General features: G+C 47.2%; 1 protein-coding gene across 2 annotated transcripts in view; it reads right to left on the reverse strand.

Moving 5' to 3' along the window:
- Positions 44 to 23122, reverse strand: part of TRPC4AP (transient receptor potential cation channel subfamily C member 4 associated protein) — a 70249-nt gene continuing 47170 nt past the window's right edge. Inside the window, exons 9-19 of one of the 2 annotated variants that reach the window (XM_018057756.1) lie at positions 12892 to 13034; positions 10541 to 10672; positions 8904 to 8962; positions 7252 to 7353; positions 5825 to 5908; positions 4668 to 4758; positions 3530 to 3670; positions 2837 to 2945; positions 2168 to 2280; positions 1119 to 1325; positions 44 to 954 (exon numbers count right to left, since the gene is read on the reverse strand). In XM_018057756.1, coding sequence (XP_017913245.1) covers positions 817 to 954; positions 1119 to 1325; positions 2168 to 2280; positions 2837 to 2945; positions 3530 to 3670; positions 4668 to 4758; positions 5825 to 5908; positions 7252 to 7353; positions 8904 to 8962; positions 10541 to 10672; positions 12892 to 13034 — 1319 coding nt within the window. In that variant the 3' untranslated portion in view covers positions 44 to 816. Of the gene's footprint in view, positions 955 to 1118; positions 1326 to 2167; positions 2281 to 2836; positions 2946 to 3529; positions 3671 to 4667; positions 4759 to 5824; positions 5909 to 7251; positions 7354 to 8903; positions 8963 to 10540; positions 10673 to 12891; positions 13059 to 23122 lie in introns of both variants that reach the window. The other variant, XM_018057755.1, reaches the window with a different exon arrangement.

Below are 23122 nucleotides of genomic sequence, written 5' to 3' on the forward strand. Positions count from 1 at the left end.
GGGGAGCACATGGTCTCACAGACAAAAGTCAGGTCCACATCAGTCATTTAAAATAAATTCTTTAATAGTCTCCATTTAATTGGTTTATTTGTTGTTAATAAATTGGCAACACAAGAAGGGGCCAGGGGTGTGCTCCCAGGCAGGCTCCTGTGCGGGCAGGCTCAGGCAGGAGACGCTGCCTGGGGGTGGGGCGTAGCCACCCTGTGCCCCAGGGGACTGAAGGAGAAAGCCCCCCAACTGCTGGGGGAAACCCCTGGGATGAACACAGTGGCCAATGAGCAAACAGAACCAAAGGAGCTAAAGGAAAACAAGGGAGGGAGGGAGGGATAGATGGGCAGGCCTGGGGGAAAGAGGCATTCTCTGGTATCCCCCACCCCTGCCCAGGGGCTCAGAAGCCTTTGCCTGGGTCCAAAGGCCAGGGCAAGCTCGGCTCACAGATTGGGGGAAGCGGCCCACATCTCCCTCCCCACGCCAGGACTGACAGTCAAGAGACCAGCGGGAGCTCAGACAGAGCTGTTTTTAAAAGTCCCCTTAGCTCTAGGTGGGCCAGGGCCCCAGGGTTCTGAACGAAAGGTGGGCACAGTGCCCCTGTCCTCATCATGGCGATCTTCAGGGAACTGAGGCACCCCAATGACCCAGAGCCTCAGAAGCCAGAGGCCAAGGGCTTCTAGATGCTCCCTCCCACCCAGTCTGTACCTGAAGACCCAGGGCAGGTGGAGCAGCAGGGAGGCGGGGGAAGGGTGGGGGCAGGGCGTGAGGCACGCGTACCCCGCTCACCCGCGCTGGCCTAGCAGCCACCCGAGGCCTGGGCCAAGATCACTCCTCGGTGAAGTCCCTGTCTATGTCCATGTAGGGCTCTTCAATGTAGCTGACAAGGGCAGAGGGAGACTGGCGGTCCGGGTTCAACAGGATGGACACGGTCTCTTTCCAGTATGAGAAGCTGATGCAGGAGCTCTGTGCACAGAGAGAGGGGCCACAGAAGTGCCCTGGTAAGGGGTAGAGAGCTGCCTTCCACAGGGCCCTGGTGGGAGTCAGGCGCCCTGGACGCCTGCCCCTCCGAGGAGCCTGGGCCGGCGTGCCGGCAGCCCGCCGGCCACCCTTGGGGGCGGGGCACTCACGTTCTCCAGGCAGGTGCTGTCCTTGTCCTTGTGCAGGTAGTGCTGCTGCCAGAAGCGCAGCAGGTTGTGGAAGTTGTTGAGCAGGAAGCCGGGGTACTTCTTGCTGTGCTCCATCCGCTGCAGCAGCCGCAGGTAGAGGGGCAGCCGCTCTTTCCGTCGGGCCAGCATCAGGATCACCAGGCTGGTGTTGAGGCAGCTGACGTTCTCCTACAAAGATCGGGCTGTGCGGGTCAGGCGTGTGCCGGCAGCCCAGGGGCCCTGGTGGACTGGGGCGGGGGGTAAGGGGATAGTGGGCAGGGCGGAGGTGTCCACGGGCCTCACACAGTGCTGCCCTGCATAAAGCCAACAGAGGCCTGCGGAGAGGAACGATGAGGCTCCTGCCCCCAGTGTCTTCCTGGCCCTCACTGTCCCCTTCTCCCACCCCAGAGGTAAGGGGAGCGGCATTATTAATCTAGTCAGTCCATGCCTCCTCCAGAATCAGCTCAGGCATGGCTGCTTCCTGGGAGCCTCAGCCCCTGGGGCGGCTGGGCACACGCATCTCTCTCAGCACTAGACTGGAAGCGTCTTGGTCTGTTTATTCACTGTGCGTCCCCAGCCCAGGATCTTGCCTTAATAAATGTTTGTTAGATGAAGGAACAAAAGAAAACCTCTGAGTGTCACCCCCATTTTAGGAAAGAGGGTGTGAAGCTTGGAGGAGGGCAGCTGCACAATTGTTTGTTGAAGGAGATGGGTGTCAACATCAGGTCCAACCCCAGGTCTGTGCTGCAGGCGGGGCCTGGAGAGCACTGGACGGGGAGGAGTCAGAACTCACTGCCCACCCAGACTCTGCCCAAACCACTTGTGACCTCGGAGCCTTGCTCCCTCCCCAGGCCCCTTCTGTAAAATGGGGAGCTGGTCCCTTATTGGAACAAGTCCTCAGAATAGCTGGGGGGTCTCCTAGGAATGAAGGGGTGGGTGACAGGAGAGGTACTTCTAGGGTGAAGGTGGCCCTGGGATGAGGGTAACTTTCCAATCCCCCTTTCCCCGGGGCAAGTCTGTAGGCCTCTCACCTGGGTCAGCGTCTGCACGTGAATGATATTGATGAGGCGGAAGAGGAAGGACATCTGTGTGGGCACCTGGGATATGTAGGCGAGCAGACGGCACTCGGACAGGACCTCCGCGACTGCGGACAGACAGGCAGAGGCGTGAGCAGCAGGTGCAGACGCTGCTCAGTGGCCCTGGGGCCCGACACCCAGGCTTCTAGTCAAGCCCCCCTCGAGTCCCGACTCTGAAGCTGGGAGCCCCCACTGTCAAAACGACTACAGAAAAGCTGGGCTGCGCAGGAAACAAAGCTCCAGCTGCTTTGCCACCATGGCCAAGCCTGCTTTCCCATGAGAGCCCCAGCCAGGTCATGCCTTCACCTTGTCCTTCAGGCCCCTTCTGGGCCCGTGCTTCCCTGAGGCCCTCCCCAGGCTTCACCACTTGAATCCTCACCCAGGCAATTCCAGGCCAGGAGAGGAAGGGTATGAGTTGTTTTTTGCATTTTGCTGGCAACAATGTTTTGACCTTCATTAAAATGTCACACATGCCCATCAGAGAGAGCCACTGCCCTGCCCCCACCCACGTGGGCGTTTGGTGTAGTGACTCTCAGAAGCTCCTGTCTCCTTGCGAGAGGCTGGGTGTTTGGCACCAGCGCAGCCGCAATGGACAGACTCGCTTCGGCACTGGGCCTTTCTTACCTTTCACATCCACCTGGCTTTCAAATCGGTCCAGTGACAGAGTGACACAGCGCACCAGCATGTTGGAGTCCACCAGCGAGCTGTTGACCTGCTTCAGGAACACCTGGAACTGGAGCGGGGCCAGGCTGATGGGGGCGGCGGGCTCTCGGCTAAACACAGCCAAGGCCCAGGGCGTGTGGTCGCTGCAGGGGACACCCACCTGCCCTGGCCCAGCTGTTGCCAAGAGGAAGACTGAAGCTCAGAGGAACTCGGAGCCCTCCCCACCTAATAAGCAGCCCCAGAGAGAGCTGAACCAGATCTTCAGATACCATGTCCAGTGTTTTCTGCACCAAAGGGACTGCTGTCATTTTTATTTCAATTAGTCTGGGCTGGGTTTCTACCACATATACCCTGAAAGCTTAACACATCAGGCCACATCCTGCCCTTCCAGGGCCCATCACGGCACCTGGCACACTGCGTCAGAGTCATTTCCAAGCTCACCTGCTCCCGCCTGCCCACAAGCAGGTGAGACTTTCATCCCTGCATACCTAGCGTCTAGCGCAGAGCAAGGACTAATGAACACTAACTGACATCTGCCCGCTGACCCCAGGACTCTCCAATATAAAACCAGCACCTGAAGACTGGCAAGGACCAGGGCTCTGACATAACTTCTGGACAAAACAGTAAACTTAGGAAACCCTGGCTTAGACTTACCTTTGCATCAGTGTTGATGTACTTATTGAACCTCTTGAATGCATCAACATTAAACTTCATCAGTTCCCCAAGGAGGTCAAAGTAACTCTGCAGCACATCTCGTGACTTGCACTCACTGTCCACGATACAGTAGAGGATGTGCTGGGGGGTGGGAGAGGACAGAATGGAGGCAGGAAAAGGTGGCTGGTCCCCGGAGGCCCCAGGCCGTGCTCATCTGAGCTGCTCACCGCCTGCCTCCCCCAGCCCTGGTATGTAGCTCAGCCCATGTGCTGTTAGCTTCGAGCAAGCAACCAGGTTAATAGAACCTGCTTCCCTGTCTAGATTCTCACTGGAGGATGCTGGTGGCTCCAAGGGCAGGGCCAGGCCTGACACACTTAACCAGGAAGTGGGGCGGGTAGGGGTGAGGGCACTTTGGGGTATGTAGCCACAACCTCTCTTGCTTGTCCAGGTCTGAGCTAAAGTCTTTTCACGATGGCCAAGCTCTCCAGCTCACAGGGAGGGAGCTGTCTCCAGAGGTAATACGTCCCCAGCCTGAGCACTGAGGCCATTCAAGTGAAGCATGGGGTTTAAGGACAGGAGACACATTTTGACCCCATGGTTCATGTTAATAAATGGAAAAGTTTACAATGAGTGAATTTTTACAAGACAGTTAAAGTGTTTCCTTTTCATTTTCTTGAGTTATATATATTGATTTAGATGAATTCTTTACCTTATAGATTTTATTACAATTCATGGGTCAGTTTCTTATTTGTATTTCTTTTTTTTAAACCAATTGTAGCTTTGGACATTTTGCTTTACCCTCTCTTGTAAATTTTGCTTTTTCTGGAGACCGTTTTTCAATAAAGGGAAATTAAATAGTCAGCAGCAAAGTATCCTTGGGGTCAAAAAGCCTTGCTGAGCAACTTCACAGACTCCTATAATCCTCCATGGCCACCCCTCAGATCCCTCAATCACCCGGTAAGCACCCATGGGGAACCCAGAGCTGAAAGCTCAGGGGAAATACCAGAGAGATGTGCACTGGCATTTGAAGATAGTCTGGTCTGCTTCTGCCAGCTGTCTAGGTTTAAGGGCAGGAAAGCAATGCATGGGGCTGGGGGAGAAGGGGACACCCGACACCCTGGCTCCTCCAGGCCATTACCTCTAGAAGGCCTCGCTTCAGCAGGAACATCTGGTCTGCATAGGAGGTGGTCCCTCGGAGGAAACTCTCCACAGCCCGGGCTTGCCAAAACCTGCAACCCAAATGTTGACCCCTGGCCCAGGTGGCTAAGGCTGCCCTCTTCTGGCCCACGTTCCATTCACAGAGAGGCTGGGAGATGTCTATTGCCCTTTTCACTGATTCAACACACTGAACACTGGGAGATGTTTACCGAACATCTCCCAGGCCTTGGGCCTCATACAGGGCACTGGGAACACGTGGCGAGTCCCCATCCTTAGGGAGCTGACGGCTCAGTGGGGAACAGTCCTCTATGTGGTTCGTCTGGAAGGAGTATGTGGGCTCAGAGGACTGCCCCAGGAGTCACGTGTGAAAACATACTCTAGGCTCTGCTCCTTCAGAGGAACAGGAGGACATGGAAGAGAGGGGTCAGAAACGCATGAGGGACCAGACAGACATGTGGACGGGTCACTGAACTCACTTCTGATGGGTTGTCCTAGAGAAGAAGAGGCTGATATTGACTGAGTGGCCACAGAGGGCAGAGCTTGGATCCGTGAGGGGACGAAGGGACAAGGTAGGCTGAGCTGACAGGGGACCCTTGGGCGTGGAGCCTGCTGACAGCTCACACCCACCCTGATGGAATGCCTCCCTCAGCCGCTGTCCTGTCCACAGGCTCTAAGACAACATGGATAAGTCTAAGGAACCGGGATGCCCTCCCTGTCTGCACCCACCGCCCCCTGCCTCCCCACAAGCCCTTCCTTTGCTCCCACAGTCCCCAAGGCAGGTCCTGGCTCTGAGCCCTTCCACACCGCATCCCCCACATAGGGGTCTTTCCATGCTTATTTCCTGCAAGCCAGGGGCCTCCATATGGGTAGGGATTGTAGCTCCCATTTCTCCCCGCTTGTCCAGCATCAGCACAGAATAGGTGCTTGCTGAATGCTGGCTCAATTCCTGAAACACATTGCCAGCACACAGCAAAATCTAGTACGTGCTGAGTCAACACCAGGGAGCCGGCAGATTCCCTCTCCCTGACAGTAACCAGCTATGCGGGGTGGAAGCTGGTGACGACAGAAGGCATTTCCAACAGCTTAAACACTTGGTTTCTGCACCCTCAGGAGTGGGAGGTGCATGTCCAGACCTACCTGAAAGATGACTCAGCTGGCTCCTTCTTCATAACCTGCAGCAGACGTGTTAACAAGCCTCTCTTCCCATCACAGACCAAACTCCTGAAAGAAAACAGACAGAAATCTTGATGGCAGATTGGAGAGGCTGACAGAGGCCAAATTCCAAACGGCAGAAGAACTGTGTCTTGAGACCCTGGGGCTGGGGGTCTTTGCTGACGTAGGTGGCTAAAAAGCAAAACAAAACAAAACAAGAGGACATTTCTAAACCTACAGCATGTCCTCCTGCTCCACCTGGGTCCAGAGCACCCTAAGGACTCCTGCAGTCTCAGAACTAAACAGCCAAATGCATTCTCACATCTCAGGGCAGCCTTCTCTGCCCAGGCTTGCTGACAAGTGACCAGAGGCCAAAAACGCATCCAGAGTCATATGGGGCTCAGAACTGCTAGAGGGAGGGCTGCTCGTGACAAAAGTGGGTTTGGATCACCATGACAGAGTCTAAGAGATGGGGCAAAGTCCGTGCCACTGATAGGGTAAGTAAGGCAGGGAGTACCCTGGGCCCCAGGTTTGGCTTCAGGTGGCCATGGACACATACTCAAGTTTCTGGGCCTCTGCTTCCCAGTCTAGGAAGCAAAGACAATAAATGAGAAAAGCACTCAGGCTGCATTACGGAGGAGAGAGGAATAGCAGGCAGCGACTCTAGGCCCTTAAACCTTCCCTTCAAATAGAGCAGTCCTGCTGGTCACCTACTACAGGCCTTGTGCTATGTGCTTATTCACTCAGTCATGTCTGACTCTTTGTGACCCCACTGTAGCCCACCAGGCTCCTTTGTCCATGGGGATTCTCCAGGCAAGGACACTGGAGGGAGTTGCCGTGCCCTCCTCCAGGGGATCTTCCCAACCCAAGGGTCGAACCCAGGTCTCCTGCACTGCAGACAGATGTGGGACTACATTCAATTTCATTTGAACAAAGATTTCTGCTGCTTTTAAACCAAAAACAACAACAGAAGACCAGAGAATTATGACTCCTGTTGCTGCACAGTCCTCCCTGCCCTGACCCCTGTGAGCCTGAGAACCCCCTGCTCTGCTCCAGAAAGTAAGGCATTACTCGGCTAATGGGTTTTGGCAGAGGGCAGGAAAGGAGGAGGCCAACGAAGCTGAGTGAGCAGGGAGGGGGCAGAGCATTTACGACCTTAGGCAGGTGCCCTTGCTGAGCCCCTGCTCCCCAGTTTGTAAAGTGGGTGACAATGGCACTTCCCTCCGAGGCTGCTAAGGGGCTCCGATGAGACATCGCAGGTGGCGGGAGGACAGAGCCCTCGGTACAAGGGAGCCCTCGGCATGCCAGTTACACGTGGGTGCGAAAGGACAAGTATGCAGACCCGGGTGCACCTGTCTGTGAGTCCCGGGACATGCAGGCAGCCAGGCGGGCTGTGGGCCCCCCACACTCACCTGTCAGTGTTGAGGACGGCTTCCACCTCAGGGATGTTGGCCTTGAGAGAGATGGCGCTGAGTTCATTCAGTTCTTGGTTGTTGAGCAGTAGATATTTGTTCCTGAAACAGATGTGTTGGAGGCAGTAATGGACAGGCACTGGGGCCGCCACGTCCACACTGGGCCAGTCTCTTGCTGCCCACTTCCGTTAAGAAGCCCCTGGTAGCCATCCTGAAAACCACCCACCCCGAGGCAGCATTCTGGGGGAGGGCATGGAGCCCACTGCTGTTCGGCTGAGGGAGTCTCCCTGGCCCCAAGGCCCACCTTCTGGAGGCCTGCATGTTCACTAACAAAGCCCCTTTCCTTAGTATGTGTAAGGCCCTTCTTTTGCCACTGAACATTTCTATTTAATTTCTCAAAGGCACTTCCAACTCCATGATGCCCAGATGCCCATCACTTTACTCAAGCCTGGCCCTAGTCCAGCTCTCCCACAAGGAGGCCCAAGTGTGACACTCTTCCTTCCCCCTTCACACCCAGGCCTCTCGTCACCCACGTCACGAGGACAGAACCGGCTTCCTAAACGGTCTCCCACAGGAATCCATCCCACACAAAGTACCCATAAGGATCTTCAGAAAACTGGAACCTGACCCTGCCACTCCTATGAAAAGCACGCCCTCCTTTCCTGCTGCTGCAGAATATACACAATCCAAGCCTGCTGAATGTGACCTGTCAAATGACGGAAGCGAGGGACCCAGGTCCTCAGGGAAAAAAGGACACATTCAGGACATACTGGTGCCATTTTTCAGAGAGTTGCCATATTTCTTGGGGCTTAAGGCCTTCAGAGAACCTCTCAGAGAGGATGAGCCACACCACCCACACAAAAGCTTCAAAGTGAAGGCCCCTGAGGCCACATGAGTCCTCAGGCATGTTCTATTAGCTTACACAAAGAATCTAAACCAGCACCTAAAAATCAGGACCTTGCACATAAACCTTCATTTCTGGCTTCTCTTGGGGGAAAAGCTCAGAAACTATACAACAGTGGGCCCTGTTTCCTGTACCCAACAGGTAAGAGCTGAGTAGCACCTGCTTCTGTTTGCCAGCTCACCAACGTCTTTCCCAGTGTCAAGGTCAAGGGTCAGCTGCCATTTACCCCTCCCCTGCCTGCATTGTTCCCTTATAGCAGAGACTCATTCTCCTACACATCCTCCATCAAAGGCTGAAGAATTAAAAATGAGAGAGCAGAATGTGTTCCAAGGAAAATGGGAGAAAGCACATCTCCTCGTACAGGCAAAGAATATCAACGTATAAATACTCAGCCCACTCTGGCCATCTGAGATTCCTACAGGCCCCTGAGAATAGCCAAGCTGTCTACTCCTGACTCAGAGGGACAGACGGCCGAGAGCTGCATTGACTCCAGGGGTATTAAGGGGCCAGCAACTTCCACACGCACTTCCAAGGTGGCTGTGGAGGTCAAGGGGAAGCTCAGGTGGTGCCTGGCATAAAGGAAGGGCTGGACAAATGGCAGCTCTTATGGAAGTGCAGCCTCGTGGTCACACTGAGGTGGCAGCGGCTCTCACGGCTCCCGGGCCCTCCTCAGCTGAGCTCAGTGATGAGACAAAGGGAGAACAGTAGCAGCAAACCAAGTCTCCTCTTGGGGACAGCTTGTACTTACTCGTGGTGGTCGCTGAAACTCTGGAGGAGCCTCAAAAACTGGATCTTCAAGGTGATGTCCTAAAATACACGTGCATCCTCGATGTTAAGACCATAGTCACAACGTTCAAAGAAAACAAAAGGCTTTGGTGAGAGCCTGGGCATCCTGCTACTTCTCTGGGTCCCTGTCCTGGCGCACAGGTAGGACTCCTCTTTAGTCAGAAAACCTTTTGTCCACATCTGGCCAACAGCTGATTAAGCTAAGGCAGAACCTTTCTGTTAAAAACACTCCAGGATATTGGATACAAAATAACTGAAATTATTTTCAATGTGAGGCTAAGCACATAGGAAAGAAAGGAAATTCCACTAGAATTAGAAATGAAGGAAGGACTGAGTTCAGAGCAGTGAACACAAGAGCTGATAGCCGGCAGAGAAGGGAAAATGAGCCTTATTTGGGCCAGGGCTTGGGTTTCAACGCTCTGTAGGGACCAGACAGGACCTTGGGCCTATGCAAAGCCTGTGGAGCTGATACGTTTAATGAAAAAAGGGTTAGAAAAACCTCACCTACCAGGCCCGGGAGCTGGCAAAGAACCCTGTCTCTGCTGGTGGAGGGGAGTCCCCAGGTCTGCAGGACCCTGGGCTCACACTTCCAGAGGGGGAGGGCAGATACTCAATGTGAAAACTTGCCCTGGGACACTGCTCCCTAAAGCACCTGGCAGACAAAAGCCAAATGTTCTATGGGACTACTTCCAGTATCCCCAAGGAAAACAAGCCCCCTGAAGGTGACCTTCTACAAACGGTACAGAACACAAGGCGATACTCCACCCCAAGCTGAGCCTGCAGACGCAGATACAAGTATCAGCACTCTGTTAACAATCCAAAAAAAACCCATAGAAAACTATGTTATGAGTAACTAAAGAGATGAAATTAGAGAAAACACAACAGAAGAAAATATTTAACATAATCAATAAAAGTCCAAATACTTTTTGACAAAGATCCAGACAAAATGTCTAGAAACGCAAAATATATGAACCCAAATGGATCTGCTGAAAGGTAAATCTGACAAAGCCAAGGAGAAAACCAGCAAACTGGAAGACACGGCACTGAGGGAAGTCCCCAGAATGCAGCAGAGACCAGGCGGGACCCACGGCACTGGCCCCTGACAGCCGTGTGGCACTGACGCGGTGCTGATGGCCGATGACTTAGACTCCCCGTTCAGGGCGCTTTAGGGCACTGTGATGAAAACCGGGTAGACATGAGCCCTTGACCCTTAAAAAAAAACAAAAAAACAAAACTTCCTAAAGTCCTTTTTGGAGGCCAACTGCTGCCGTGGTTCTGGGAGGCAAACCTAATATTAGGGATGTCAATTAGGATGGGGTAGAGAACAGAATGAGGAAAAACCTGCTGCCCTGGAGTGGAGTGTGTGGCCCTGCCTGGAGGCGAATGAACAATGGGAAGCTGCTGGAGGGCCTCCAGAGGGATTCCTGGGTAGGTGGAGGGTGGGGGTCAGATCCTTCCCCAAGGTGGCTTCCAGTTATGGGAGTACACGGGCTGTGACTTTTAGTTTCTGCTCTACTCTCAAAGAAGGAGATTTCAAAGGGCCAACGGCAGGTCTTGAAACAACCACTCCTGGCATCTTCCGTCAGGGTCCCTGCTCACCGGGCTACAGTCACAGTTCTGGTTGTGACCGTGGAGCACGAGGGCAGATGCTGAATGCTTCCTCCAGATCAGTTTGTCAAACAAATTATTCAGCCCAGGGATCAGCTTGAACTCTGCAATCATTCTGTGAACCTGGAGGAGTAGGAAGGCAAAAGTATGAAGATAGATGTGAGTTGAAGGTCTATCAAAAGCCCAGGCATATATGTACAAGAAGCCTTCAGGATGAAGAAAGCAATGCTGAGCTTTAAAGCAAACATCTACACTTATTCTCACTATGCACCAACACACTTTCACACTCTCTAGAGACATTAAAAATTGGTAAAATTAGATGCCTCGTGGAAGAACCTTGAATGTTCAGGATCAGAGGGGAGAAAGGCTTCATTGATACTTATTTATACCTTAATACAGAACTATGTGAATTACTGACCTATTAAAATAATCCATGTCCCTGTAGTACCTGGCACACAGTAGGAACTCAGTAAATGCTGACTGTGCAAATGGGGACACAACAGCATCACACTGGCTCTCAGGAAGGCAGGGTCTTGAGGCCAGCTGGAAAGGGCGGCTATGATCAGTTTAACCAAAGACCACAAAGATTCATAGAAACTTGGTACTGGGGAGACTAACGGAGCAGGGGAACTCACGGTGAAGGGACAGAAAGAAAAGTCAGAGCAGCAGGATTTAAGTCCTGCTCTGATGATGCCTGGAGACTGAGAACATGGCCCTTATATAGGTCTTGGTTTTCACAAATATCAAGTGGGATGGAGGCCACCATCTGCTGTGTAACTTACCAAGTACCTGCAAATTCAAATATGATTATAGAAGTGTCTCGAAAAAGAAAAAGCACTCAACACAGGTAAGACATAGTGACTAGTATTTTTTATATGAAATATATACCACATGGAAGGAAGGAGCCCCAGTGCTGCGGACGTCACGGCAGGATCTCATCCAGTGTCCTGGTTTTAAATGCCAACCACAGGTTGACAATCCCCAAAGTTATACCTCCAGGGCCCATCTTGCCCCTAACTTAGGTGCAGGTAACCCCAGTGCCAATTCTAATAGACACCTAAACTTAACCTGTTCAAACCGAACCCTGCCCCTTCCTCCCTACAGACATCTGTACCCACTCCTTACCCACTAGTCTTAACCATCTCAATAAACGGCAAACCATTCCTCCCACCTGCTTGGAAAGAGATAAGGAAGTCATCTTTACTTTCTCTCTCCACTTAAGTCCATACCTAATTTCTCAGAAAATCTTACCTGTTCTACCTTCAAAACAGATCCAGAACAAAAGCACTGCTCACCACCCCTGCCATCAACACGTGGGTCCTAGCTACTGTCAGCTCTTGCACATAGCAGCCGGGGGATGGTTTTCCGTTTCACTCAGGGTGAATGCCAGAGTCCTTAAGTGGTCTACGAAAGCCAGAGGCAACCTGGCCCCCGGTGACCCCTTAGCCAGCCTCTCCTGACTGCTGGCTCCAGTCCACCCCCAGCTTTCTACTGTTTCACTGAACCATCAGGCCGGTGCCCACCAGGGCCTGCTTCCTTGACCTGGTAGGCCACCTCGGGCGAAGCGGTCAGCATGCCTGGCTCCCTTGCTTTCTTCAGGACACTGCCAGGCCAGATGTCATCTTTTCAGCCAGTCTTTGCCCTTCCACCTTCTCTAAAATTGTTCCTCTCTTGCAAACTTGTAATAACTGCATTGATCTCACAGAGAGCTGTGTGAGAGAACAGTCTCTGACTCAAAACAGTACTCAGGGACTGCCAAGCTCCCAGCTCCCCCTCAGGCCTCTCGCTATATCCCTAGGAGGTAGAGGGAACGGGAGGGGGCCACTTGTCCATCCTGGGGAGAAGCGGGGTGCGCTTCCAGAACACCCCCCACCCTTCCCTCCTTGAACTGCTTCAAGACTCAGGGAACCTGCGCACAGCAGGACCCCTGGTGGCTGCCCAGCTGTCATAACTTGACTTAGTTCTGGCCCACCACCCCAAGCCCCCATCAGACTGGCAACTCCTCCAGTGCCATCTGCAGGGCAGACACCCACCCTTTATCCTGTATATTAACAAGGTCGGGTAACATGGCTACGCCACCCACTTCTGCCTGGGGCCTGAGCTCTGTCTAGAAACGTTGCCCCAGTACGGTGCGGTGGGAGGACTATGGGCTCTGGAATCAGACTGCAGGGCTGAGGAACGCGACTCCTCGCGCTGCTGGGCCAGGGCCAGGGCCCTGTGGAGGCAGCGGAGCAGGACGGCCGGCGCGCCGCGTCGCGCGCGCCCGGGAAGCGCCTCTCCTCTTGCGCGCGCCTGGGAAGCGCCCGCCCCTGCGCCTCGGCCCGGAGGCGGGCGGGCCTCACCTGGTTGCGCTGGCGCCCCATCAGCAGCACGCACAGCACGTACAGCACCTCCAGCTTGTACATGATCTCGTGCATGATCTTCATCGACTGAGGCAGCTGAGTCCTGGTGGAGCTGTGAGGCGGGCCGTTCTCCTCAGAAGCCCCTGGCGGAGGGAACACAATGGAGGCTGGCACAGCCACCAGGAGACAGGCTTCAGTCACTGCGCGTGAGGAAACACGTTTCTGCTCCTCAGACCTGCTCTGTGAACAGACTTGAGGGGACAGCCTTTAGACTGGGCCCCAAGTCTGTGACGGAGACTCTGAAAGGCAGGCCACCAGGGGCCAGGGGAGCTTAGACGCATAGCAAATACGGACTCGGCAATTCTACCCCATCCGCTTTTAACGCTCTGACGCAGCCCACGCAGTACCCTAACCCATTCTCTGCCCTCATCGGCACCCCTCACTCCACCTCCGCCCCCAGAAGGCACCCAGACACGTGTCCAGCAGGAAACTGTCAAATTCTCCTCAGGTCACAAATGACTCTGAATATGTGATCATTCTGCCGACATTCCACAAGGGGGCACCGCTGAAGGACTGAAAGGGATCTTTTTAAAAGACTTTTTTTCCTCCTATTGCTCAAACAACAGCCATAGGAAGTTTTCTAAGGCAGACGAGGCATCACAATCGATACTAGAGATGGAGCTGAACATGTTACCTACTAGCAGATTTTCATTTCCCCCGATTTCATTATTAGCAATGACAGCAACAGCCATATAGTACCTATGGGACACGATGTGTGTCACTGTGTTCTGGGCTTTTAGATAAACCATTTACCCCACTACCCCACTAACAAAATAGTCTCCCTGAGTCACACAGTGGAGGGTACTCTCAGGAGCGTGGCAGAGCAAAGGGATGAAGACTGAGGACTGTGGAACAACAACCTGCTGGCTGTGGGACCCTGGGCGTGTCACCTCCTCGTTGGGCTTTCAAGGGTTCTGTAAATGGGGAGAACAGGAGTGCTGCAGCGGTCAGCTAGAGATCCTGTGCAGAGTGAAGGAGCCCAGAACCTGCTTCCTGGGAAGCCTCACTCTTGCTGTGCTGTGCTCAAGTTGTATCCGACTCTTTGCAACCCCCAAGACTGTAGGCCACCAGGCTCTCTTGTCCATGGAATTTCCCAGGCAAGAATACTGAAACATTCTTCCTGGAGTATTTCCTTCTCCAGGGGATCTTCCAGACCCAGGGATCTAACCTACATCTCATGAACTGGCACATGGATTCTTTACCACTGAGTCACCTGGGAAGCCCCGGTCTTACTCTGCGGTCCCTATTATTTTAAATGCTCAGTCAGGAGACCTTAGGATTTACTTCCTCTTAGTTTTTCTCATCTTTAAGGTGAAAGGATAAATCAATAACTACTGAGGTCCTTTCATACTCCTACTGAACTGCTGCCCTGGAGCCTTTTGGAAAGGCCAGAAAATCAGTCTGTTACAGAGCAGTGGTGCTAAGATATACCCAGATGAGGCACTCAACAGTTACGATTTGTTTGGTTATATCATGCCACAATAACCTAACTTACTCCACCCTATGGACTTGGAACTATTTTTCCAGCCATGTTAACCATCACTAATATATAAGCTGGAAGAGGACCAGTTGCTGAAAGAAGCATGACTGCACCACAAGGCCTAAAGACTTGGAGCCAGACTGTTAGGTGGCTTTGGGAAATCTGTTGACATGCCTGTGCTTCAGCATCCATCCTTATCTATAAAACAGGAGTAACAGCAAGTCTGTGTGCTGTTGCTCAGTCGCATCCAACTCTTTGCAACCCCCTGGACTGTAGCCCGCCAGGCTCCTCTGTCGATGGAATTTTCCAGGCAAGAATACTGGAGTGGGTTGCCACCTCCTGCTCCAGGGCATCTTCCTGTCCCAGGGACTGAACCCACATCTCCTGCATCTTCTCTCTTGTGTCTCTTGCACTGGCACAAGGATTCTTTAATATTGCAACACCAGGGGGGCCCAAAGGCAACAGCATCTATCTATTACCAATGTCGCAGAGGTTAAATGACTTAAAGTGGCAACAGTGTCTATTACCAATGCTGCAAAAATTAAATGACTTAATATGTTAAAAGTGCTTAAAAATTGCCAAGCACATGTACCCTACATACTAATGTGTGTCAAGCAGAAGTAAAAAACTCACTCTGGGATTTTCAGTTAATGCTTGCTTGCTACTTGTTTTCTTTCTTGTAATCTGCAAGCTCTTAATGGCAACTAAAGAGGCAGTAGGCAAAAACTAAGAAACATTTACTCAAGAAAATCTAATTGAGAAAATGCTATTTATTGACATATATTTTCTTGCATGTTGGGAGGAAAACCATCATTACTCAGTTTTATGTCTTGGGACTCCTTGGCCCAGCTCCCAGAACAGTCAACTGACTGGTAAAGAGAATCTGATGAGTTATCACGCAGAACCACACCTCTGCTGCACACCTGCTGGGTGCGGTGAAGCCTCTGGTGCCTCAGCGTCTTCATCACCTAGACCAGGAGTTTTTGGTGGGGGGCGGGGCACTGCGGGAGAGGGCCTGTGTGGAAGGAGCAGGTGTGGTGGGTGGCACACAAGCCCTCCTCGGTAATGAACCTCTGTGAAGAGACGCAGGCAGCTTGGATTCTTCCGAGTCACTGCCAACTTCTGCTGCCTGGTTTGCAAAGGCCTCATAAGAAACTCTGGGATAAATATTTTCAACAAACACAGGCCTCAAAGCAATAGCCAGTGTGCAGGAACAAGACAATTCCCAAGGATGAGGATGGGAAAACTCGTTTAAGAGGCCTGGCCTTCCCTCCACATCTCTGCAGTTCCACAATACTGATTAAAGTGGGTATGACCCTCCATACATCTGTCCTGTACCCTGGAGCACACTAACTTAAAAAAAACAGCTTTGAGCTATAATTCACATACCATACAATTCATCCCTTTCAAGAATATAACTCACTGGTCTTTAATATATTCACAGAATTGCGCAGCTATCATCACAATCAACATTAGAGCACTTTTATCACCCCACAAAGAAATCCTATTTGCTTTAGCAGCCGCTCCCCTTTTCTCACCAAGCCCCTACAAACCCAGGCATCCATTAGACTATGTTCTGTCTCTTTCTACAAATTGAATCATACAACTTGTCTTTTTTTTTTTACCAGCACAGTGTTTTCAAGGTTTATTCAGGCTGCAGTATGTATCAGTACTGAATAATAATCTATTATATATCAATTTTTTTATCCATTCATCAGCTGATATCTGAGTTGTTTCTGTATTTTGGTTATAATAAATCTGCTACTATGACCATCCACGTATAAGTTTTTGTATAAACATATATTTTCACGTATCCTGGGTGTATACCTAGAAGTGGAATTTCTAGGTCATACAAAAACTATGTTTAACTTTTTGAGTAACTGCCAGACTGTTTTCCACAGTGGCTGCATCAGTTTGCATGCTTACCAACAGAGAATGAGGGTTCTGATTTTTCCATCTCCTTAAGGACACCTGTTACCAGTCTTTTTGATGATAGTCATGCCAGTGGGTATGAAGGGATATCTGATTGTTGGACTGGATTTGCATTTCCCTGATGGCTAATGATGTTGATAATGTTCTCATGTGCTTGCTGGTTACTCTTGTATCATCTCTGGAGAAAGTCTATTCAGATCTTTTGCCCATAATTTGAAATGGGTGTCTTTTCATTATTGAGCTGTAGGAGTTCTTTATATCTTCTAGATACAAGTCCCTTATTAGATACATGGTTTGCAAAAATGTTCTCTTCTACCCTCCAAAAGTGTTCACCCATTCTGGCTTTTCCCTTTCTTGATGTTGCTTTTTGAAGCACAGAATATTTTCCTTTTAATGAAGTCCAATTTACCTAGTTCTCACCTGGTTGCCTGTATTAGGCATCATCTAAGAAAGCACTAGGGTTTCCCCGGTGGCTCAGTAGTAAAGACCCCACCTCCCATCGCAGGAGATATAGGTTCGATCTCTGGGTCAGGAGGATCCCCTGTAGAAGGAAATGGCAACCCACTCCAGTATTCTGGCCAAGAAAATCCCACAGACAGAGAAGCCTGGTGGGCTACAGTCCACAGGGTCACAAGGGGTCAGACATGACTGAACCACAACAACAACAACAAAGAAACCATGACCAAATCCAAAGTCCTAAAGAGTTATCCTTGTTTTCTTCTAAGTGTTCTCAAGGATTAGTTCTTACATTAGGTCTTTGATCTTTTTGAGCTCATTTTTATATATGATGTGAGGTGGCAGGGGAGGGAGGTCCAACGTTATTCTTTTGCATGTGGATATCTAATGGTCCCAGTACCATCTGCTGAAAAGACTACTGTTTCCCCAACCAAATAGTCTTGGCACTCTTGTTGAAAATCAACTGACCATATAAGTGAGCATTTATTTCTCAATTCTCAATTCTATTTCATTGTGTATATCTCTTGAGGTCAGTAGCACAATGTCTTGAATATTATAGCTTTATACTAAGTTGGAAAATTAGGCAATGTAAGTCCTCCACTTTGTTCTTCAAGACTGCCATAGCTATTTGAGGCCTCCTGCATTTCCAAATGAATTTGAGGGCCTACTAGTTCATTTCTGCAAAGAAATCAGTCAGGATTGTGACAAGGACTGTGTTGAATCTTTAGACAGACCTGGAAATCAAGGTGTGAATTACTGCTACTTTAATAATATCAACTCTTCTGATTCATGAACAAATACTTTCTTTACAATTTTTTAGGTTTTCTTTCAGTAATAATTATGTTTCATAATTTTCAGAGTGTAAGTTTCCTATTTCTTTGTTAAATATGTCACTAAGAATTTTATTCTTTTCTGATGCTTTTTTAAATGAAATTGTTTTAATTTCATTCTTGGTTTGTTCATTGCTACTGTACAGAAATACAACTGATTTCTGTATACCTATCTTGTATGCTGAAACTGTTGAATAAACTTGTTTATTGGTTTAGCAGTTTTTTAGTGGATCCTTAGGTTTTTCTATACAAGAGATCATGTCATCTGTGACTAGAGAGTTTTACTTCTTCCTTTTATTTCTTTTTCTTGCCTAACTACCTAACCAGAACTTCCAGTACAATGAACAGAAGTGTTAAGAGCAGGTATCTTTGTCTTGTTCTAATCTTAGTAAGGGAAAAGTTATCAGTCTTTGGCCATTAAGTGTTATAATATTGGCTGTGGGCTTTCTTAGATGCCTTTTAACAGGTTGAGTTCTTTTCCATTCCCACTTGGAATGTTCTTATCTTAAAATGGATTTTGTCAAATGCTTTTTCTCCATCTACTGAAATAATCATGTAGTTTTCATCCCTTTTCCATCAATATGGTATATTAAATTGACTTTCATATACTGAGTCAGCTTTGCATAAATTCCATTTAGTCTATACATACTTGATCAGGTATATAATCCTTTTTTGTTGCTGTATTTGGTTTGCTAGTATTTTTGTTGAGGTGTTTTGCATATACGTTTGTAAGTTACGTTAGTCTGTAATTTCCTTGTGATGTCTCTGGTTTTGTTATCAGGGTAATAGTTTCACAGAATGAATTAAGAAATGTTCTTTCCTCTTCTACTTTATGGAAGTCTGTGATGTACAGGCATTACTTCTTCTTTAAATGGTTGATAGAATTAACCAGTGAAGCCTTTTGAGCCAGGACTTGTTTTTGGGATAGTTTTTCATCACTAATTCAATCTCTTGTTATAAGTCTGTTCAGATTTTCTATTTCTTCTTGAGTCAGTTGCAGGAGTTTGTGTTTTTCTTATAATTTTTCCATTTCAGCTGGGTTATCTAATTTATTAGCATATAGTCGTTTATAGTATTCTCTTATAGTCCTTTTATCTTTGTAAGGTTGGTTATAATATATCCTCTTTCACTCCTGATTTTAGTAATTTGAATCTTGTCTCATTTTTTTTGCTTGATCAGCGCAGCTAAAGAGTTGTCAATTTTGCTGATATTTTCAAAGAATCAGCTCTTGGTTTTGTGGATTTTCTCCACTGTTTTTCTATTCTCTATAAATTTCCAATTCAATCCTATTATTTCTTCCCATCTGTCTGCTCTGGGAATGTGGTTTGCTCTTCTTTGTTCAATGACTTAAAGCAGAAAGTTAGGTTATTTTTTTGAAATCTTATATGTAGGCATTTACAGCCATAAATTTCTAAGCATGTTTTAGTTGAAATTCTATAAATGTCGGTATGTTGTGTCATCATTTTAATTTCATCTCATTCATCTCAAAGTATCTTCTAGTTTTCTTTGTGATTTTATCTTTGAACCATCAATTATTTGGAAGTGGACTGCTTAACTTCCACACATTTGTGAATTTCCCAAATTTCTTTCTACTATTAATTGAAGTATATACTCTACAACTTTAATCCTTTTTTTTAAGTTTCCTGAAATTTTTTTAGGGTTTAGTGCATATATATATATATATATTTAGTCTAGTTGGCTTACTGTGTTGCTCAAGTCTATTTCCTTGTTGATCTTCTACACAGTTATCCATTATTGAAACTGGGTTATTAAAGTCTCCAACTATTATGTTGACCTATTTCCTCTCTTTGAATCTGTTAGTTTTTGCTTTCTTAACTTATTTTTGGCTCTGTTGTTAGATACATATGTGATTTTAACTGCTAAATCTCGATAGATTTACTATAAAATCTACTTATAAATCTGATAACTTCCTTTTTTTTTTAAAGTCTCTCTTATAGTACAGCCATTACAGTTTTTAATGGTTATCTTCTGCATGATACACTTCTATCATTTACTTTCAACCTATTTCTATCTTTGAAGAGAAAGTGTGTATCCTGTAGGATGCATATAATGGATAGTTTTAAAAAACCCAACATGGCAATCTGTTTTTTGAATGAATTGTTTAATCTATTCACATTTAATGTTATTACTGACAAAACTGAATGTACTTCTGCCTTGTACTTTTTGTCTTGTTAAAGCTCACTTGTATTCCCCTAGTTCTTCTTTAACACTTTTTGTATTAAGTAAATATTTTCTAGTGTAACAACGTAATTCCTTTAACTATATTTCTAAAGTTACTATGTCAACAGTCACTACAGGGCTTCTTGCCATATACATCTTGACAGACTCTTTTTTAGATTTAAACTAACTCCAGGGCTTTTACAGGTCCCTCTCCTCCCTTTCTGTGCTGTTATTATTATGTATACTACATCGACATATGCTGAAAACCAAACAATACAATGTACTATACAATACATTGTTACACAACATTTTGTAATTATTTCATAAAATTGTATGTCCATTAAAGAAGCTAACAAAAGAAAGGAGAATAAATATTTATAATTTTCTATAATGACCCTCTTTATTTACCATTTTGATTTTCTTCAGATTCCTGTCAATTCCTGAGTTACTATCTTATAACAATTTCCTTATTCCAACACAACTTTGGTCCCACCCTCTTTCTTTGATCTGTTATTGTCAAATATATTACTTTTCTATTTGTTATAGGTTCAACAATATAATTATAAACACAGTTTTACACAACTGCTTTCGAAATTAGTTAAGGAAAAATATGCACTTATATTGTCTTTTAAATTATTATAATTACCTCTACTGATGCTGCATTTTTTTGGCGTGTGAATCTGAATTACTGGCTGAGGTCACCTGCTTTCAGCCAGTATTTCTCATAAGAAAGATATGCTAGCAGCAAATTCCCCTAAGTTCTTCTTTATCTAGGCAGTTTATTTAGGTGTTTATTTCACCTTCATTAAAAGAAAATTTCTTTAATTGAAGCATAGTTCATTTACAATGTTGTGCCAATCTCTGCTATACAGCAAAGTGACTCAGTTATACGTGTATAGACATTCTTTTTTAAAATATTCTTTTCCACTATAGTTTATCACAGGGTATTGAATGTAGTTCCATGTGTTATATAGTAGGACCTTTTTGTTTATTCATCTTGTATATAATAGTTTACATCTGTTAATCCCAAACTTCCAGTCCTTCTTCCCCCCAACTTGTGGTTGGCAACCACAAGTCTGTTCTGTGTCTATGAGTCTGTTTCTGTTTTGTTCATTTGTGTCATGTTTTAGATTTCACATATTAAGTGATATCATACGGTATTTGTCTTTCACTTTCTGCCTTACTGCACCCAGTATGATAATCTCTAGTTGCATCCATGTTGCTGCAAATGGCATTATTTGCTCCTGTTTATGACTGAGTAGTATTCCATTATGTGTACATACCACATCTTCTTTATTCATTAGTATATGCTGACGGACATTTGGGTTATTTCCATGTTTTTGTCTACTGTGAACAGCGGTGCATGCACCTGGTTGAATTACAGTTTCATCTGGTTATACGCCTGGTATAGGATTGCTAGACCATACAGTGATTCTTAGTTTTCTGAGGAGCCTCCACCTTGTCTTCAACAGTGGTTGCACCAACTTACATTCCTACCAACAGTGTAGGGGAGTTCCCTTTCCTTCACAACTTTTAAAGCATTTGTTTATACACTTTAATGACTGCCAATCTGACCAGTATGAGGTGGGACCTCACTGAACTTTTGATTTGCATCCCCTTAATATTAAGTGATGTTGAGCATCTTTTCATGGGCCTACTGGCTATCTGTCATGTCTGCTTTGGAGAAATGTCTATTAAAGTCTTCTGCCCATTGTTTGTGTATTCTGGAGATTAAGCCCTTGTCTGTTGCATCATTTGCAAATATTTTCTCCCCTTCCACAGGTTGTCTTTTTGTCATTGTTGTTGTTTTTTATGGTTTCCTTTGCTATGCAAAATCTTGTAAGTTCAATTAGGTCTCTTTTGTTTATCTTTGTTTTTATTTTTATTGCCTTGAGGGATGCACCTTCATTTCTGAAAGGTTTTACTGGATATAATTCTTGGCTGAGTTTCTTTCCCAGCACTTTGAGTAGGTCATTTCACTCCCTTCTGGCTGCTATCATTTCTGATGATCTTATTGAGATAATCTTGGGCAGTTCAGTTCAGTTCAGTTGCTCAGTCGTGTCCGACTCTTTGCGACCCCATGAATTGCAGCACACCAGGCCTCCCTGTTCATCACCAACTCCCGGAGTTCACTCAGACTCACGTCCATCAAGTCCGTGATGCCATCCAGCCATCTCATCCTGGGTCAGCCCCTTCTCTTCCTGCCCCCAATCTCTCTCAGCATCAGTCTTTTCCAACGAGTCAACTTTTTGCATGAGGTGGCCAAAGTACTGAAGCTTCAGCTTTAGCATCATTCCTTCCAAAGAAATCCCAGGGCTGATCTCCTTCAGAATGGACTGGTTGGATCTCCTTGCAGTCCAAGGGACCCTCAAGAGTCTTCTCCAACACCACAGTTCAAACACATCAATTCTTCGGCGCTCAGCCTTCTTCACAGTCCAACTCTTACATCCATACATGACCACTGGAAAAACCATAGCCTTGACTAGACGGACCTTAGTCGGCAAAGTAATGTCTCTGCTTTTGAATATACTATCTAGGTTGGTCATGACTTTTCTTCCAAGGAGTAAGCGTCTTTTAATTTCATGGCTGCAGTCACCATCTGCAGTGATTTTGGAGCCCAAAAAAATTAAGTCTGACACTGTTTGCTCTGTTTCCCCATCTATTTCCCATGAAGTGATGGGACCAGATGCCATGATCTTAGTTTTCTGAATGTTGAGCTTTAAGCCAACTTTTTCGCTCTCCTCTTTCACTTTCATCAAGAGGCTTTTTAGCTCCTCTTCACTTTTAGCCATAAGGGTGGTGTCATAGCCATTTCTTTCTTGCTATTTTCAAGATTTTCTCTGTCTTTCAGCATTTTCATTATGATGTGCCTGGGTATAATTCTTTTGAGTTTATTTACTTGTAGTTCTTTGAACTTCTTGGATGTGTACACATTGATCAAATTTGGGGAGTTTTCAGCAACTACTTTGAATATTATTTTCCTGTTCCTTTCTCTCAGTGAACTTTTCATTCCAGTTATTGTATTTTTCATCTCTGGAACTTCCTTTTGACTTTTTTTTAATCTGCTTATTAATATTCTCTATTTGATGACTCATTGAGCTTCTTTGAGCATAGTTACCTTTAGCTCTTTGACCATAATTATGATGTCTCTGTTAATTCTAACATCTGAGCTCTTCCACAGGCAATTTCTTTTGCCTGCTTTCTCCTATGTATGGGTCATATTTTCCTGTTTCTTTGCATGTCTCAATTTTTGTTAAACATTGGACATGTTAGGTAAATATTATGGCAACTC

This window comes from Capra hircus, chromosome 13, assembly GCF_001704415.2.
Source record: "Capra hircus breed San Clemente chromosome 13, ASM170441v1, whole genome shotgun sequence".
In the NCBI taxonomy this organism is placed as follows: domain Eukaryota; kingdom Metazoa; phylum Chordata; class Mammalia; order Artiodactyla; family Bovidae; genus Capra; species Capra hircus.